The following is an 18,045-nucleotide window of genomic DNA, read 5'->3' as shown; positions in this document are numbered from 1 at the left end:
TTCCAAATGTATCTGTGACCAACTGATGCATATCTGCATTCCCAGTCATGTGAAATCCATAGATTAGGGCGTAATGCATTTATTTAAATTGACTGATTTCCTTTTATGAACTACTGTAACTCAGTCAAATCTTTGAAATGGTTACATGTTGCGTTTAATAGTTTTGTTCAGTATTGCTAATGGCGTGCAATGGCGCAACACTGGCCAGTAAGCGGCAGCACATACCCGTCATTCGTCTTGTTGGGCAAACTAGCCAAGAAGAAGACGATTCTATGCGGAAGTTTAAAAAAAATTGGTTCTATGCGGAAGTGGTGGCTTATTGACTTTTCCCAACTCGATCTACTATCGGTGAGATTTTAGCCTATTTTTTTCTCGATCATTCGTATGCTAGTTACAGTCTCTTATTTCCTATTCTGTGCACAGACTAGCTCGATAACGTGTTGTGTGTTACATTTTAAGATGGAATGGTTATAAATCCTCGCATATAGCTCGAGAACTGTTAGGCTAAACCAATATCGGATCAGTGCTGTAAATCGTTTTTGAAATAGATAAACAAGACTTTATCTGAAAACATTTGCAATGCAAACCGTTTTATTATAGAATATCGCTATTTTGTTTTAATTAAATGATTATACCATAATTTGTCAATGTACTTTCACATTCTTCCCATCAGTATAGAAGCAATCAGTCGTTCTTCCCTCTAGGGTTGCTATTTTTACAAAGGTCATGCTCTTGGAAAATGGAAATTACAGGAGGATTTGCCTCAGGTTTCATAAAGCTCTTATTCTGATGGAATTGACAGCATGTTCAGCTCCATTGCTACAAGCACATACTGGACCCAGTATTGGGGTAGCTAGTTTATGTGCAAACCTTTTCACTGTCTGTTCCACAGCATCCTTTTAAGGACATAGGTCTTGCATCAAGGCACCATACCATGACTGACCTTTGGCAGAATGCCATGGACCATGCTGTGGCTCTGGCCAGGAAAGCAGGCTCGGTGAGTGTCTCTGTCTGTCTGTCTTTGTCTGTTTTTGTGTCTGTCTTTCCTTTCTGTCTGAATTTGTCTGTCTGTGTGACTGACTGTCTGACTGTGACTGACTGACTGACTGACTGACTGAGTTTGTGTCTGAATTTGTCTGTCTGACTGTCTCTGTCTGACTGTCTCTGTCTGACTGAGTTTGTGTCTGTGTGACTGACTGTCTGACTGTGACTGACTGACTGACTGACTGACTGAGTTTGTGTCTGAATTTGTCTGTCTGACTGTCTCTGTCTGACTGTCTCTGTCTGACTGAGTTTGTGTCTGACTGACTGACTGACTGACTGACTTTGTGTCTGTCTTTCCTTTCTGTCTGTTTTTGTGTTTGTCTGACTGTCTCTGACTGACTGACTGACTGTCTGACTGTGACTGACTGACTGACTGAGTTTGTGTCTGAATTTGTCTGTCTGACTGTCTCTGTGTCTGAATTTGTCTGTCTGTCTGACTGTGACTGACTGACTGTCTGTCTGACTCTGACTGACTGACTGACTGACTGACTTTGTGTCTGTCTGTCAGAGTGTGTGGTGGTGCTGCTTGTCTTGTGGTTTTCTTCACTGACCTTTTGCCTTCAGACAGAAGGTCCAGTATTCAACCGTGTATCTATCTGCTGCAGCTTGTAAGGGATGCAGTACAGAATGACATGAAGGTTATGTTGAAGAGTTCTTCTGTGGACCTGGTGACTAAAACTGACCAAAAGGTGGAGCAACTCATTATAGACTCTGTGAAGGAGAAATTCCCCACGCACAGGTACAATAACTTACTGTGGCTTTGCTTATATAAAGACATATCCTGACACACACACACACACACACACACACACTGGCACACTTCTTATAGCCCATGAAAAGGAGAAAGATTTTTACAGGTATATTACAGAACCTCCCGATCAGTATCTGTTGGTGTTCAATTAGACATTATAAAGGAGTTATTATACATGGTGTTTCTAGAGGATGCAGATGGGGCGGCAGGGTAACCTAGTGGTTAGAGCGTTGGACTAGTAACCGGAAGGTTGCAAGTTCGAATCCCCGAGCTGACATGGTACAAATCTGTCGTTCTGCCCCTGAACAAGCACTGTTCCTAGGCCGTCATTGAAAATAAGAATTTGTTCTTAACTGACTTGTCTAGTTAAATAAAGGTAAATAACATTTAAAAAATGATGCCGACATTATAAAGGTGTTTCTAGACGATGCAGACATTATAAAGGTGTTTCTAGATGATGCATACATTATAAAGGTGTTTCTAGATGATGCAGACATTATAAAGGTGTTTCTAGACGATGCAGACATTATAAAGGTGTTTCTAGACGATGCAGACATTATAAAGGTGTTTCTAGATGATGCAGACATTATAAAGGTGTTTCTAGATGCAGACATTATAAAGGTGTTTCTAGATGATGCAGACATTATAAAGGTGTTTCTAGATGATGCAGACATTATAAAGGTGTTTCTAGATGATGCAGACATTATAAAGGTGTTTCTAGATGATGCCGACATTATAAAGGTGTTTCTAGATGCAGACATTATAAAGGTGTTTCTAGATGATGCAGACATTATAAAGGTGTTTCTAGATGATGCAGACATTATAAAGGATGTGGAATTATAAAGGTGTTTCTAGATGATGCAGACATTATAAAGGTGTTTCTAGATGATGCAGGCATTATAAAGGTGTTTCTAGATGATGCAGACATTATAAAGGTGTTTCTAGATAATGCAGACATTATAAAGGTGTTTGGTGTTTCTAAATGATGCAGACTATATGGACTTTAATGGCAATAGTTTAGTAGGTAGTTCTACAGAGAGGGGGCGATCTAGACTTGTCCAATAAGAAAACATTTTGCCACGGAAAATGAAAATGAACATTTCAGATTGTCCCTCTCTGTTGCAGTCGGTTTCCTTTAGTGCCTTAATGATCTTGCACGCAGAGAGAGAGCTGAAAACACAGGCGAAGCCGCCTATGGCCTTTACATATAAACAAATGGAGGTCGACTGGGTTGTTCTTTTCCTGTTGTGTTTAAGCACAGCTTTATGAACATGACCTTGTTCTCCTTGTGTTGCAGTTTCATAGGCGAGGAGTCGGTGGCTGCCGGAGAGCCCTGTGTTCTAACTGACAACCCAACCTGGATTGTCGACCCGGTAGACGGAACCACTAACTTTGTCCACGGGTAATTTATTAAATTATTGTTATTTTCTCAAAAAAAAAATGTGGTAATCGTTTTGTGTCGATTTTAAAATATCTTATCAAACACCTGATTTCCATTTAATCCTTGTCATTATGTAGCACACATTTGCTCATTGGTTATCTTATTTAACACAGTCTTTCTGAAATCCATGGCTTTCAACAGATATCCATTTGTTGCCGTGTCTATTGGCTTTGCAGTCAACAGAAAGGCAAGTTTTCCTAGTAATCATTCAGAGTTTTTTCTGAGCCTAGAGAACTCATGAGACGTTTCATTGTTCATTCTTCATTTACAATGGCAAAGTTTTCTGTAATTGTTGCAGTTGACAACAGTACTCTTGAACAATTACGGTAATTTAAAACCAAACTTTTTTTTCTGTCCTAGCATTCTGTGTTTCATAAATTAGATTTTCTTTTTAAATGGTCAACTGACCAGGAAGATCATCTATGTTTAAACCAGTATAATGTACATTCATCACCAGTCATTAAAGGGGCTGTAAAAGTCTAAAATGTTATTGAATTTAGATTGCTCTTTTTGGTTTTTGAATTGTGGTCGACTGTGTACCCTAACCTCTTTCACGGTGTATACGGGGGTAGTGAATCCCTGTTCAGATTGCCACCGCAACAGACATTCCTCTCTTGTTTCCCTCAGCTGGAGTTTGGAGTGGTGTACAGCTGCATAGAAGACAAGATGTACACAGCCAGGAAAGGGAAGGGGGCCTTCTGCAATGGACAGATCCTGAATGTGTCAGACCAGAAAGGTTCAGTAGTTAGTTCAACCAGTGCATCTATAGTGCTGTATAGTAATACTAGTATTATGTCTCTCTGAATTCACTACTATTCATATTTTACTTTACTATAGACCAGTGTTTCACATATTTACATTTCCCTACTCCGTTTGAGTCCAGATTTACATTGTAGCGCTGCATTTAAACTAGTATTTCATTTTTGTTCAAATAAGCATTACAATTCATGAGTATTACAATTCACGAGCATTACAATTCACGAGTATTACAATTCACGAGTATTACAATTCACGAGCATTACAATTCACGAGCATTACAATTCACGAGCATTACAATTCACGAGCATTACAATTCACGAGCATTACAATTCACGAGCATTACAATTCACGAGCATTACAATTCACGAGCATTACAATTCACGAGCATTACAATTCACGAGCATTACAATTCATGAGCATTACAATTCATGAGCATTACAATTCATGAGCATTACATTTCATGAGCATTACAATTCATGAGCATTTGCAACATCTTTAGTACTTAACACAAATTTGTAATCCTTTATACACATCATCATTCAATTCTGACCTACTTCCCTCCTCACACTCCCCTGCTAACCTTCCCTCCTCACACTCCCCTGCTAACCTTCCCTCCTCACACTCCCCTGCTAACCTTCCCTCCTCACACTCCCCTGCTAACCTTCCCTCCCTGTCTCTCTTACCCTGTCTATCCAATAAACCTGAAATAGGAATGTCACTGAAGTGCTGATCTTTCTCATTACAGAAATCAGCCAGTCTATCATTGCTACTGAGTTTGGTTCCAACAGAGACACAGAGGTGGTTGACAAAATCTTCTCCAGCATGAGGAAGATCCTGTGTTTACCCATCCACGGGTAAGAATGCCCTGGCCACGTTTAGAATGTCATCCACGGGTAAGAATGCCCTGGCCACGTTTAGAATGTCATCCACGGGTAAGAATGCCCTGGCCACGTTTAGAATGTCATCCACGGGTAAGAATGCCCTGGCCACGTTTAGAATGTCATCCACGGGTAAGAATGCCCTGGCCACATTTAGAATGTCATCCACGGGTAAGAATGCCCTGGCCACGTTTAGAATGTCATCCACGGGTAAGAATGCCCTGGCCACGTTTAGAATGTCATCCACGGGTAAGAATTCCTTGGCCACGTTTAGAATTTCATCCACGGGTAAGAATGCCCTGGCCACGTTCCCAAATAGCATACTTCCATGCTACTTATTAGACATTGCGTGGAGGCCAAGTATTTAAATGTTTTCTTGAAAGACTAGGATGGCATACTACATTAGCTGAGACATGAGTATGGGACCACACTGCATACTATTCAGAAAGTTTTTTTCACCTTTGGTATCCTAGAATGCTAGCGGGAAAACCTTGGTACCATCAGATAAGACTCTGCTCTGTGTGGGTATCTTGATGACACTAACCCTAACTCTGACGCTGGAAAAGCTTTGTGCAAGCAATAGTCTTGTCCAATAAGAAATGCCAGTTTTAGTTGTCTGTTGTAAAACATTTTGTTACGGTATATGAACACAACCTCTCTCTGTCCATCTTCCTAGGATTCGAGGTGTGGGCACAGCGGCCACAAACATGTGTCTGGTGGCGTCGGGCTGCGTGGAGGCCTACTACGAGATAGGGATTCACTGCTGGGACATCGCTGCCGGGGCCATCATAGTCACCGAGGCAGGGGGCATCCTCATGGATGTAGATGGTACGTCACTGTATATCCCAGATAGCACGTAGACCTCCGCCCCACATTTGGGCTCCTGAGTGGCGCAGGCGGTCTAAGACACTGCATCTCAGTGCTAGAGGCGTCACTACAGACCCTGGTTCAGCGGTCTAAGACACTGCATCTCAGTGCTAGAGGTGTCACTACAGACCCTGGTTCAGAGGTCTAAGACACTGCATCTCAGTGCTAGAGGCGTCACTACAGACCCTGGTTCAGAGGTCTAAGACACTGCATCTCAGTGCTAGAGGCGTGACTACAGACCCTGGTTCAGCGGTCTAAGACACTGCATCTCAGTGCTAGAGGCGTCACTACAGACCCTGGTTCAGCGGTCTAAGACACTGCATCTCAGTGCTAGAGGCGTCACTACAGACCCTGTTTCAGAGGTCTAAGACACTGCATCTCAGTGCTAGAGGCGTCACTACAGACCCTGGTTCAGCGGTCTAAGACACTGCATCTCAGTGCTAGAGGCGTCACTACAGACCCTGGTTCAGCGGTCTAAGACACTGCATCTCAGTGCTAGAGGCGTCACTACAGACCCTGGTTCAGAGGTCTAAGACACTGCATCTCAGTGCTAGAGGCGTCACTACAGACCCTGGTTCAGCGGTCTAAGACACTGCATCTCAGTGCTAGAGGCGTCACTACAGACCCTGTTTCAGCGGTCTAAGACATCTCAGTGCTAGAGGCGTCACTACAGACCCTGGTTCGATTCCAGGCTGTATCACATCCGGCCGTGATTGGAAGTCCCATAGGTTGGTGCGCAATTGTCCCGGCATCGTCCGGGTTACGGGAGGGTTTGACCGGTGTAGGCCGTCATTGTAAATAAGAATGTGTTTTTAACTGACTTGCCTAATTAAATAAAATAAAAATTTAAACATAGATACCATGAACACACTATTTACTACTTTTATATGTTTTATATATTCTTTTTACTTCTCTATTTTTTACTTTAACAATAACTTTTCTTAAAACTACATTGTTGGTTAAGAGCTTTGTAAGTAAAGCATTTCACTGTAAGGTGCATGTGGCAAATACAATTCTGATTTGATTTGATACCTTGGGAAGATGCAGTGGTGACATCAGAACGAACGGCTACTTTCTATGTGGTACAGATCTACGTTGCCAGGCAACAACGTTCTATCACGATGTCGCGGCAGTAATGTGTAAACGCCTCTCCCTACTGCATATTCCCAGCCCATTCTGATGCGTCGGCCAAATGGTTTGCGCGTTCACTCGTAAAAATGGGTGGTGCCGCGTGGCGCTAACAACGTCCAAGGTTGTGGGTTCAATTCCTGCAGGGATGAAACGCGTATACACTTACTGTACTGTGTGTCGCTTTGTATGAAAGTATCTGCTAAGTGATACTAATCACAGTATATAGTACTGTTATGCACAATAGCACTCAAGATCCAATCACAGATCAGCATAGACTTCAATTAATCCTCAACAACAATCGATTACCCAGATGCTGAGATTTGATCAGTTTGTAAAAATGACAGTATTTTAGTTGTTGTTGTAATTTAGCAGATGTATTTTCATTAACAATTCCTGCAGGGAATACTTTAACTAGTTTTACTTTCATTATCAATAGTTAATAAGATATAAGTTTCTTTACAACTCTAAAAAAAAATATTACAACATGAATCGTTCATTTTTCTAGGTGGACCATTGGACCTCATGTCCAGAAGGGTTGTTGCTGCAAATAACAAGATAATCGCTGAAAGGATTGTCAAAGAGATTGACGCGTTTACCCCTCTGCGAGATGATGCATCTACAGAGACAGAAGACTGAACAAGAAAAAATTGCTATGTTTTAAGTCATATTCTTAGAAAGAAAAAAAAAGTGTTTTGTAAAGCTTGTTTTATTTTTTTTCTCCAAAAAATATCACTGTTCTTGAACAATTCTGGTAATTTAAAACCAAACTTTTTGTCCTAGCATTCTGTGTTTTATACGTTTTTAATTAGTTAATTTTGAAATATTATAATTGTTTTATGTCAGGAATATCATTTATGTTTTAAGACAGTACTGTATATGTATCACCAGTCATGTATGTAAAAAAAAAAAATAAATATATATTTATTTTATTTTATTGAGTTTCGATTTTTCCTTGGTTTTCGAAGTGTACAACATAAGTATAGCATAGTGAACTGATGAGTAAAGAAATGGTCCCACTTTGCTCAGTTGGTAGAGCACGCCAGGGTTGTGGATTCCATTCCTAAAAGTATGAAAATGTCTGCACTCACTACTGACTTGTGAGTCGCTCTGGATAAGAGCATCTGCTAAATGACTGAAATGTAGAAACTCAGTCAATTCAAGGTCTAATGCAGCTGAAAAAGGGGCTCTTATCCAGGAGTGTGAAAGGTTCGGATAGAACGATGTCCACTTAATGTTGCACCCTACTGGATTGCATTTTCATTTGAAATGCAATCCAGTTATATTATATATATATATTATATATCAATTATATTAATTTAGTTCTGCACTTACTTAAAGCCTACAGTTTTATAATAAAAATTTTAAAAACGTTTTAAAATCATGAGCGAGCTTTCATGATGTCTTTCTGTTAAGTCTCCCTTTATAGCCACGTTTTATACCTGGTACTGACATGCGTCCTCTTTTGTCCGGACTGTGTCCGCATCCTGTTTGTGCCCACATTTGTAGACGGATGTAGATGATTAAAAGACACGTTGTGAACAGATCCTCCGGAGGTGGTCGGACACGCGTTGTGTCTGGATATCTTACAAGTGTAGACGGATCTGGACAGCGAAACCATTTAAATCGTCGTTATTCCCACCTTTTTTTTTTTAAACAAGTGGCACCATTGACATATTGACATTAATATGTGTCTTAAAATAAAAGGAACTTAATTTATTTTTTGAAGGAATATCTGTCAAATAATTTGAATACAAGGAGGAACCATGGAAATCTGGTCACTGCAGACACAGTGGATGGATGAGAGACACTCTTTAATAACGTGTGTGAGCACAATCACAATATGGACAAGTTCAGGAACAAGGACGCATGTTAGCGCCAGGTGTCAACAGCTTGCTCAGTTACCTGGGGGTGGCAAGTAGCCTAATGGTTAGATCGTTGGCCCAGTAACCGAAAGATTGCTGGATCAAATCACCGAGTTGACAAGGTAAAAATCTGTTGTTCTGCCCCCTGAACAAGGCAGTTAACCCACTGTTCCCTGGTAGACTGTCATTGTAAATAATAATTTGTTCTTAACTGACTTGCCTAGTTAAATTAAGGTTACATTATATATATATAAACAAAAGAGCAGCAGCTAGCAACTCAGCTCCTCAAAGGCCAACATGTTCGTATGTTCCCAGTCGGCTGTAGACTGTTTATGGCCTTATGTCTTTACTAGTACAGTTGTTATTTTGGAAAACTACAAATTGTGTTTCTCATTGGACAAGACCAGGTAGTCACGGCCCCAGTTTCACTTAATTTCAAAACATTTTCTCCCTACTGAACCCCACCCTGGGTGGTATTCACTAGACACCAGACAACCCTGGGTGGTATTCACTAGATAACCTGAGTGGTATTCACTAGACACCAGACCACAATGGGTGGTATTCACTAGATAACCCTGGATGGTATTCACTAGACAACCCTGGGTGGTATTCACTAGACACCAGACAACCCTGGGTGGTATTCACTAGACACCAGACAACCCTGGGTGGTATTCACTAGACACCATACAACCCTGGGTGGTATTCACTAGACACCAGACAACCCTGGGTGGTATTCACTAGACACCATACAACCCTGGGTGGTATTCACTAGACACCATACAACCCTGGGTGGTATTCACTAGACACCATACAACCCTGGGTGGTATTCAAAAAAGCACTAGACCACCCTGGATGGTATTCACATGACACCAGACAACCCTGGGTGGTATTCACTAGACACCAGACAACCCTGGGTGGTATTAACTAGACACCATAAAACCCGGAGTGGTATTCACTAGATAACAGACAACCCTGGGTGGTATTCACTAGACAACTCTGGGTGGTATTAACTAGACACCATAAAACCCGGAGTGGTATTCACTAGATAACAGATGACCCTGGGTGGTATTCACTAGATAACAGACAACCCTGGGTGGTATTCACAAAGCACTAGACAACCCTGGGTGGTATTCACTAGACACCATACAACCCTGGGTGGTATTCACTAGACACCAGCCAACCCTGGGTGGTATTCACTAGACAACCCTGTGTGGTATTCACTAGACAACCCAAGGTGGTATTCACTAGCCAACCCTGTGTGGTATTCACTAGACAACCCTGGGTGGTATTCACTAGGCACCATACAACCCTGGGTGGTATTCACTAGACAACCCTGGTGGTATTCACTAGACACCATACAACCCTGGGTGGTATTAACTAGACACCATACAACCCTGGTGGTATTCACTAGACACCAGACAACCCTGGGTGGTATTCACTAGACACCATACAACCCTGGGTGGTATTCACTAGATAACAGACAACCCTGGTGGTATTCACTAGATAAACCTGAGTGGTATTCACTAGACACCAGACCACAATGGGTGGTATTCACTAGATAACCCTGGGTGGTATTCACTAGACAACCCTGGATGGTATTCACTAGACAGCCCTGGGTGGTATTCACTAGACAACCCTGGGTGGCATTCACTAGACAACCCTGGGTGGCATTCACTAGACAACCCTGGGTGGCATTCACTAGACACCAGACAACCGTGGGTGGTATTCACTAGACACCAGACCACAATGGGTGGTATTCACTAGATAACCCTGGGTGGTATTCACTAGACAACCCTGGGTGGCATTCACTAGACAACCCTGGGTCGTATTAACTTGCTTCCTCATGGCTCTGGGGATATTGTATGTGTTACCCACTTGGACAACACATTATTTTAATGGATAATGAAAGGGCTGAATTAGGGGGGGTGGTGAAGATGTTGTCAAAGTGGCAAGTTACTAAACAAACTAGTTAGCCCATTATGATGCCAGGGTGGTTACTGTCATGTGGAGCTGAAACGGTACCAGCCAAATAAACCTACTCCTTATTTTCCTTGTTGGGGAAACCTGTGGTTGAGACAGAAATATAAGATTCTGAATCATTTGAATGCCTAAGGCAGACACAGGACACTCAAGCTGTGAAAAAAAAATGATCTGATTCAGAAACAAACCCTAGTACAACAGCAATCTGCCCACGGGTATTTTCTGAGCATGAGAACCTCTTTCAGCAAACCATTTTAATCCACTTTACTGGTGACCTTACTGTAGGAGTTATGACCACTAAAAAATAATGACCTTACAACGGTAGTGTCACGACAACAAAACATATGTTTTATGTATACAGTACCAGTCAAAAGTTTGGATACACCTACTCATTCCAGGGTTTCTCTTAATTGCTACTATTTTCCACGTTGTATAATAATAGTGAAGACATCAAAACGATGAAATAACACATATGGAATTAGTCCTGGGAAAACAAATATTTTCTAAAGAAATGTCCCTTTTTCAGGACCCTGTCTTTCAAAGATAATTTGAAAAAATCACAGACCTTCATTGTAAAGGGTTTAAACCCTGCTTCCCATGCTTGTTCAATGAACCATAAACAATTAATAAACATGCACCTGTGGAACGGTCGTTAAGACAATAACAGTTTACAGACGGTACGCAATTAAGGTCACAGTTATAAAAACTTGGGACACTAAAGAGGCCTTTCTACTGACTCTGAAAAGCACCAAAAGAAAGATGCCCAAGGTCCCTGCTCATCTGTGTGAACGTGCTTTAGGCATGCTGCAAGGATGCATGAGGACTGCAGATGTGGCCAGGATATTAAATTGCAATGTCCATACTGTGAGACACCTAAAACAGCGCTACAGGGAGACAGGACGGACAGCTGATCGTCCTCGCAGTGGTAGACCATGTGAAACAACACCTGCACAGGATCGGTACATCCGAACATCACACCTGCGGGACAGGTACAGGATGGCAACAACAACTGCCCAAGTTACACCAGGAACGCACAATCCCTCCATCAGTGCTCAGACTGTCCACAATAGGCTGAGAGAGGCTGGACTGAGGGCTTGTAGGTCTGTTGTAAGGCAGGTTCTCACCAGACATCACCAGCAACAACATCGCCTATGGGCACAAACCCACCGTCGCTGGACCAGACAGGACAGGCAAAAAGTGCTCTTCACTGATGAGTCGTGGTTTTTGTCTCACATGGGGTGATGGTCGGATTTGCATTTGTCGTCGAAAGAATGAGCGTTACACTGAGGCCTGTACTCTGGAGCAGGATCGATTTGGCGGTGGAGGATCCGTCATGGTCTGGGGTGGTGTGTCACAACATCATCGGACTGAGCTTGTTGTCATTGCAGGCAATCTCAACACTGTGCATTACAGGGAAGACATCCTCCTCCTTCATGTGGTACCCTTCCTGCAGGCTCATCCTGACATGACCCTCCAGCATGACAATGCCACCAGCCATACTGCTCATTCTGTGCGTGATTTCCTGCAAGACAGGTATGTCAGTGTTCTGCCATGGCCAGCGAAGATCCCGGATCTCAATCACATTGAGCATGTCTTGGACCTGTTGGATCGGAGGGTGAGGGCAAGGGCCATTCCCCCCAGAAACGTCCGGGAACTTGCAGGTGCCTTGGTGGAAGAGTGGGGTAACATCTCACAGCAAGAACTGGCAAATATGGTGCAGTCAATGAGGAGGAGATGCACTGCAGTACTTAATGCAGCTGGTGGCCACACCAGATATTGACTGTTACTTTTGATTTTGACCCCCCCTTCGTTCAGGGACACAGAAAAGTTTGCTGAAAATAAAGGCAGTTGACAGTTTATATCCATGGTGTTAATCGTTTCTGCAAGCCATCTATGGAAGCCAGAGGGGGTGGGTGACTTACATTCTGTGAGGATACTTTTCTTTGGGGGGGGGGGTGCAGCCACTATTCCAAACATCAGTCTGTTGTTCCTCGTAGGAGAACAGTCCGAATAGCCAAAGAGAAAGTTCTGGGTCAGGTTCAGAAACCCAGCCTAAAACCCCAAACAGCAAGCAATGCAGGTGTAGAAGCAATCAAAGACGTTCACCCTGAAAATTGTGAAGTAGGGGGCGGAGCCAAAAAATGATGAGTTAATGAACCCTCCGAGGCTTTACATGTGTCACGCAGTGTGGAGACCTGGTCGGTGAACTCTATGTCATTTGGTTTTGGAGTAATGAAGTCTATGCATGATTTTGTATCGTATCCATTGATGTCTGGCATTGATGTAATAGGAGTGAATTGTAAACAGGGCTTCTCCCCATAGATTATCTGAGATCTCAATATTTAACTCTTTACCCCAGGTCTCCTTCAGATGACTAGTAGAGCCCTCTGTATAGTTTTTTATTTAACCTTAATTTAATTTAACTTTAAGTCACTTAAGAAAAATATCTTATTTACAATGACAGCCTAGGAACAGTGAGGAGCAGCCTTGTTCAGGGGCATAATGACAGATGTTTACCTTGTCAGCTCAGGGATTTGATCTAGCAGAGGCGGCAAGGGTAGCCTAGTGGTTAGAGCGTTGGACTAGCAACCGGAAGGTTGCAAGTTCAAACCCCCGAGCCGACAAGGTACAAATCTGTCATTCAGGTCCTGAACAGACAGTTAACCCACTGTTCCTAGGCCGTAATTGAAAATAAGAATTTGTTCTTAACTGACTTGCCTGGTTAAATAAAGGTACAATAATTAAAAGCAACCTTTCAGTTACTGGCCCGACGCGCTAACCACAAGGTTACCTGCTATAGTTGGAGAAAAGGAGACAGACAAACTGTGAGACTAGGCGTTTTGTGTTAGGAGGGCCGCCGTAGCAGATCATAACACTGTGAGACTAGGCGTTTTGAGTTAGGAGGGCTGCCGTAGCAGATCATAACACTGTGAGATTAGGCGTTTTGAGTTAGGAGGGCTGCCGTAGCAGATCATAACACTGTGAGATTAGGCGTTTTGAGTTAGGAGGGCTGCCGTAGCAGATCATAAAATGAATGTTGTACAGGGAGGGTTTCAAACATTTTGAATTTTCCCTTTGAAATTTCTTCTTTAAATTGGAGAGATCTTCAATTGTGGCTAGTCCCTTCTCCCTCCACTCAACAAAAAACTTATAAGACCGAGATGGAACAAAAAAATAATGATTAAAGCATATCGGGGATATATATATATATATACAGAGATATCAGGCACCTTATAAACATGCTTAGTCTGGTTTAGAAATCTTAAAAGTATTTCTCAAAACAATATTGTTGCCTGTTAGGCTGTTTGGACACTCTGCTTTAGAGGAAAGCATCGCTGGAGGAGAACAATGTGTTCCAGTATTGACTTCCATATTTATCCACAGGGGGGCGGTCTTGTCCAATTTATCTGTGAAACCCAGATGCTAGTTTGTTAATGCCCTGGCATTTGCAGCGCAGTATTAATGTTTAAAGATGGGGTAAGTCTACTCCACCATTTCCCTTGGGGTTTTGCAAGTGGCCTTCACAAATACAATGGGCTTTGTAACCTCAGACAAATGGAATGATTGTCGAGTACAATGTGTTTTTTTTAAATGAAGAGGTAAGACAAATTGGGAGATTCTGGCAAAGATTGAGTAACCCGGGAAGAGAAACCATTTCTATGGCATTAATGTTCCCCATCGTAGAAAGAGGCAATATTCTCCAGTTCTCTATGTTTTGTTTTAGCTTTGCAACCAGCACCCTGTAGTTAACCTTGAGGATGAGCACCAGCACCCTGTAGTTAACCTTGAGGATGAGCACCAGCACCCTGTAGTTAACCATGAGGATGAGCACCAGCACCCTGTAGTTAACCATGAGGATGAGCACCAGCACCCTGTAGTTAACCATGAGGATGAGCACCAGCACACTGTAGTTAACCATGAGGATGAGCACCAGCACACTGTAGTTAACCATGAGGATGAGCACCAGCACCCTGTAGTTAACCATGAGGATGGGCACCAGCACCCTGTAGTTAACCATGAGGATGAGCACCAGCACCCTGTAGTTAACCTTGAGGATGAGCACCAGCACCCTGTAGTTAACCTTGAGGATGAGCACCAGCACACTGTAGTTAGCCTTGAGGATGAGCACCAGCACACTGTAGTTAACCTTGAGGATAAGTACCAGCACCCTGTAGTTAACCTTGAGGATGAGTACCAGCACCCTGTAGTTAACCTTGAGTATGAGCACCAGCACACACTGTAGTTAACCTTGAGGATGAGCACCAGCACCCTGTAGTTAACCTTGAGGATGAGCACCAGCACCCTGTAGTTAACCTTGAGGATGAGCACCAGCACCCTGTAGTTAACCTTGAGGATGAGCACCAGCACACTGTAGTTAAACTTGAGGATGAGAACCAGCACACTAGTTAACCATGAGTATGAGCACCAGCACCCTGTAGTTAACCTTGAGGATGAGCACCAGCACCCTGTAGTTAACCATGAGGATGAGCACCAGCACCCTGTAGTTAACCATGAGGATGAGCACCAGCACCCTGTAGTTAACCATGAGGATGAGCACCAGCACCCTGTAGTTAACCTTGAGGATGAGCACCAGCACCCTGTAGTTAGCCTTGAGGATGAGCACCAGCACCCTGTAGTTAACCTTGAGGATGAGCACCAGCACCCTGTAGTTAACCTTGAGGATGAGCACCAGCACCCTGTAGTTAACCATGAGGATGGGCACCAGCACCCTGTAGTTAACCATGGGGATGAGCACCAGCACCCTGTAGTTAACCTTGAGGATGAGCACCAGCACCCTGTAGTTAACCTTGAGGATGAGCACCAGCACACTGTAGTTAGCCTTGAGGATGAGCACCAGCACCCTGTAGTTAACCTTGAGGATGAGCACCAGCACCCTGTAGTTAACCATGAGGATGGGCACCAGCACCCTGTAGTTAACCTTGAGGATGAGCACCAGCACCCTGTAGTTGAGCTTGAGGATGAGCTTTGGGTTTCTAGGATTTTTTTTGTCCCAGGTAAGTTAAGTGGTCATGCACCACTTCAAATCATATCCTCTCTAGCTCACTTGCTGTAATATTGCCTGAGAGACATATGAGATCACTTTTGCCCCAATTTAATTCTATAGCCAGATAGATTGACAAATGAATTGATTAGCTGTAATAGACTACGGACAGAAGCTACTGGGTGTGAGAGGCGCATCGTCTGCATATAACAAAATGCGGCTTTCTATGTGTCCTACCTTAAGACCTATATATTAGGATAAACCTTATTTTTATCTCTTGGGGTTCAAAGGGCGACAGTGAAGAACTCAGGACTGAGTGGGCAACCTTGCAGGACAAATATATGTAGTTCAATGGGACTGGATTTGTCGCTATCGGTCAGAATAGAGGATGTTGAGCATATTTTGACCAAGGTTGCAAATGAGTCGTCTGAATCCAAACCTGGCTTCGAACATGTATGACCCTTCTATTCGGTCAAAGGTTTTTTTTGAGCATCTAGCGACATAATAGTAACCTTGGAGACTTCCCCGTGATTTTGCATACAGGATGTTATTATTAAGCAGCCTGCGTACATTAGAAGAAGAGAACCTGTCTGGGATAAAACCCTGTCTGATCCGGATGAATAATGGCTGTTACATGTTTGTTCAACCTGTTAACAAGCACTTTGGTGATTCACTTTTTTTCTTTTTTTTTTACGAAATTGAGCAGGTGCTTATTGGTCTATAATTTGCCGGATCTTTTCCCTCTCTGTCCTTTTAAACAGAAGGCTGTTATTTTTGAGCTGTTATTTCCTGTTGAGTCAGTGATCCTCCTGAGTAAAGAGGGGGACCATTAGAGGCCTGCAGCCTTTCCAGGTGGGAGAGTTTTTATTGCCTCCATTTTTTTCCCCCTCTGTTGTGAAATTTGAGTCCAATTCCTTTTCTTTCTCTTGGCGCCATCATCAAGTTTTGGCAGGCTGATGGAATCAAAAGAAGACTGATAAATCAGAACTAGAAGCATTGGATCTGGAACAGTATAGCTCGGAGTAAAACTCTTTGAGGCAGTTGTTTATCTCTTTAGGATCTGTCAGCAACATGTCCAACCCAGACCGGATTTTATGGATTGGTCTATTAGCTTGTGCACCCTTTAGTTGTCTAGCCAACAAACCATTCCGGTTTTGTCCCTTAGTTCAAATAGTTTTTTTTGTCTCAGCTTTAACAGGAGGCTACTGACCCGAGAACCAAGAAAATAGTTGTATTCATATTTTACTTTAAAAATGTGTTGTAGTCGACCCGAGAGAGTGAAGTTCTGAATGCCTCTAAAAAAGCTGTTTTTTCATCCAGTCACATGCGATTCCCTTTTTTTTAATGGCAGACTCATATAAAATAATAAGACCTCTCATAACCACTTTAAAAGTTTCCCATATAGTATAGAATCAGAAACCACTCCTGTGTCATTAGTCTCGAGGAACTCCTTCAACTTGGCTGTCATGCAGTCAACGAATGCTTGGTCTGCCATCAACAGTAATTCTGTTGTTGTTTTTTTATAAAGAAAGATTGCGGGACAATATAATTGGACTGTGATCACTTATTAAGATGCGATGGTATTTCGAATTGATCACATTGGGTATCAGTTTGAAATCTATTAGGAAGTAGTAGTCGATTCTAGAATAAGACTTGTGAACATGAAAGTAGAATGAGTGAATCTTTGTCTGTGGGATGTTGCAGTCTCTAGATGTCCGCTAGATTACTGAATACGATTGGATTATTCAGAACCTGGACAGACGTGATATTCTGGTGGAGTGTGTGTGGACACTCTGTCGAGATACGGATCAATTAAAATCGCCTCCAATTATTAGATTACTGGTGAATCAATTCAAAAACAGGAAGAAAGACGTTCAACAACGCCATAGACATTCAATAAGGTGACAGGGAAAGACGTTCAACAACGCCATAGACATTCAACAACACCATAGACATTCAATAGGGTGACAGGGAAAGACGTTCAACAACGCCATAGACGTTCAATAAGGTGACAGGGAAAGACGTTCAACAACGCCAGAGACGTTCAATAGTGTGACAGGGAAAGACGTTCAACAACGCCATAGACATTCAATAGGGTGACAGGGAAAGACAGGGAAAGACGTTCAACAACGCCATAGACATTCAATAGGGTGACAGGGAAAGACGTTCAACAATGCCAGAGACGTTCAATAAGGTGACAGGGAAAGACGTTCAACAACGCCATAGACGTTCAATAAGGTGACAGGGAAAGACGTTCAACAACGCCATAGACGTTCAATAGGGTGACAGGGAAAGACGTTCAACAACGCCAGAGACGTTCAATAAGGTGA

General features: G+C 42.7%; 1 protein-coding gene across 1 annotated transcript; it reads left to right on the top strand.

Moving 5' to 3' along the window:
• The first annotated feature begins 259 nt into the window (after positions 1–259).
• impa1 (inositol monophosphatase 1) lies at positions 260–7,800 on the top strand. Its single transcript, XM_029647901.2, has 9 exons — positions 260–348; positions 893–997; positions 1,650–1,783; positions 3,093–3,197; positions 3,378–3,423; positions 3,864–3,972; positions 4,741–4,849; positions 5,550–5,701; positions 7,377–7,800. Exons 1-9 carry the CDS (start codon positions 301–303, stop codon positions 7,505–7,507), a joined length of 939 nt encoding a protein of 312 aa, XP_029503761.1. The 5' UTR covers positions 260–300; the 3' UTR covers positions 7,508–7,800.
• The last annotated feature ends 10,245 nt before the right edge of the window (positions 7,801–18,045 follow it).

The sequence above is a fragment of the Oncorhynchus nerka genome, linkage group LG20 (genome assembly GCF_034236695.1).
Source record: "Oncorhynchus nerka isolate Pitt River linkage group LG20, Oner_Uvic_2.0, whole genome shotgun sequence".
Taxonomy (NCBI): Eukaryota; Metazoa; Chordata; class Actinopteri; order Salmoniformes; family Salmonidae; genus Oncorhynchus; species Oncorhynchus nerka.
Note: the sequence above shows the minus strand (reverse complement) of the source record. Positions and strands in the feature narration are given on the sequence as shown.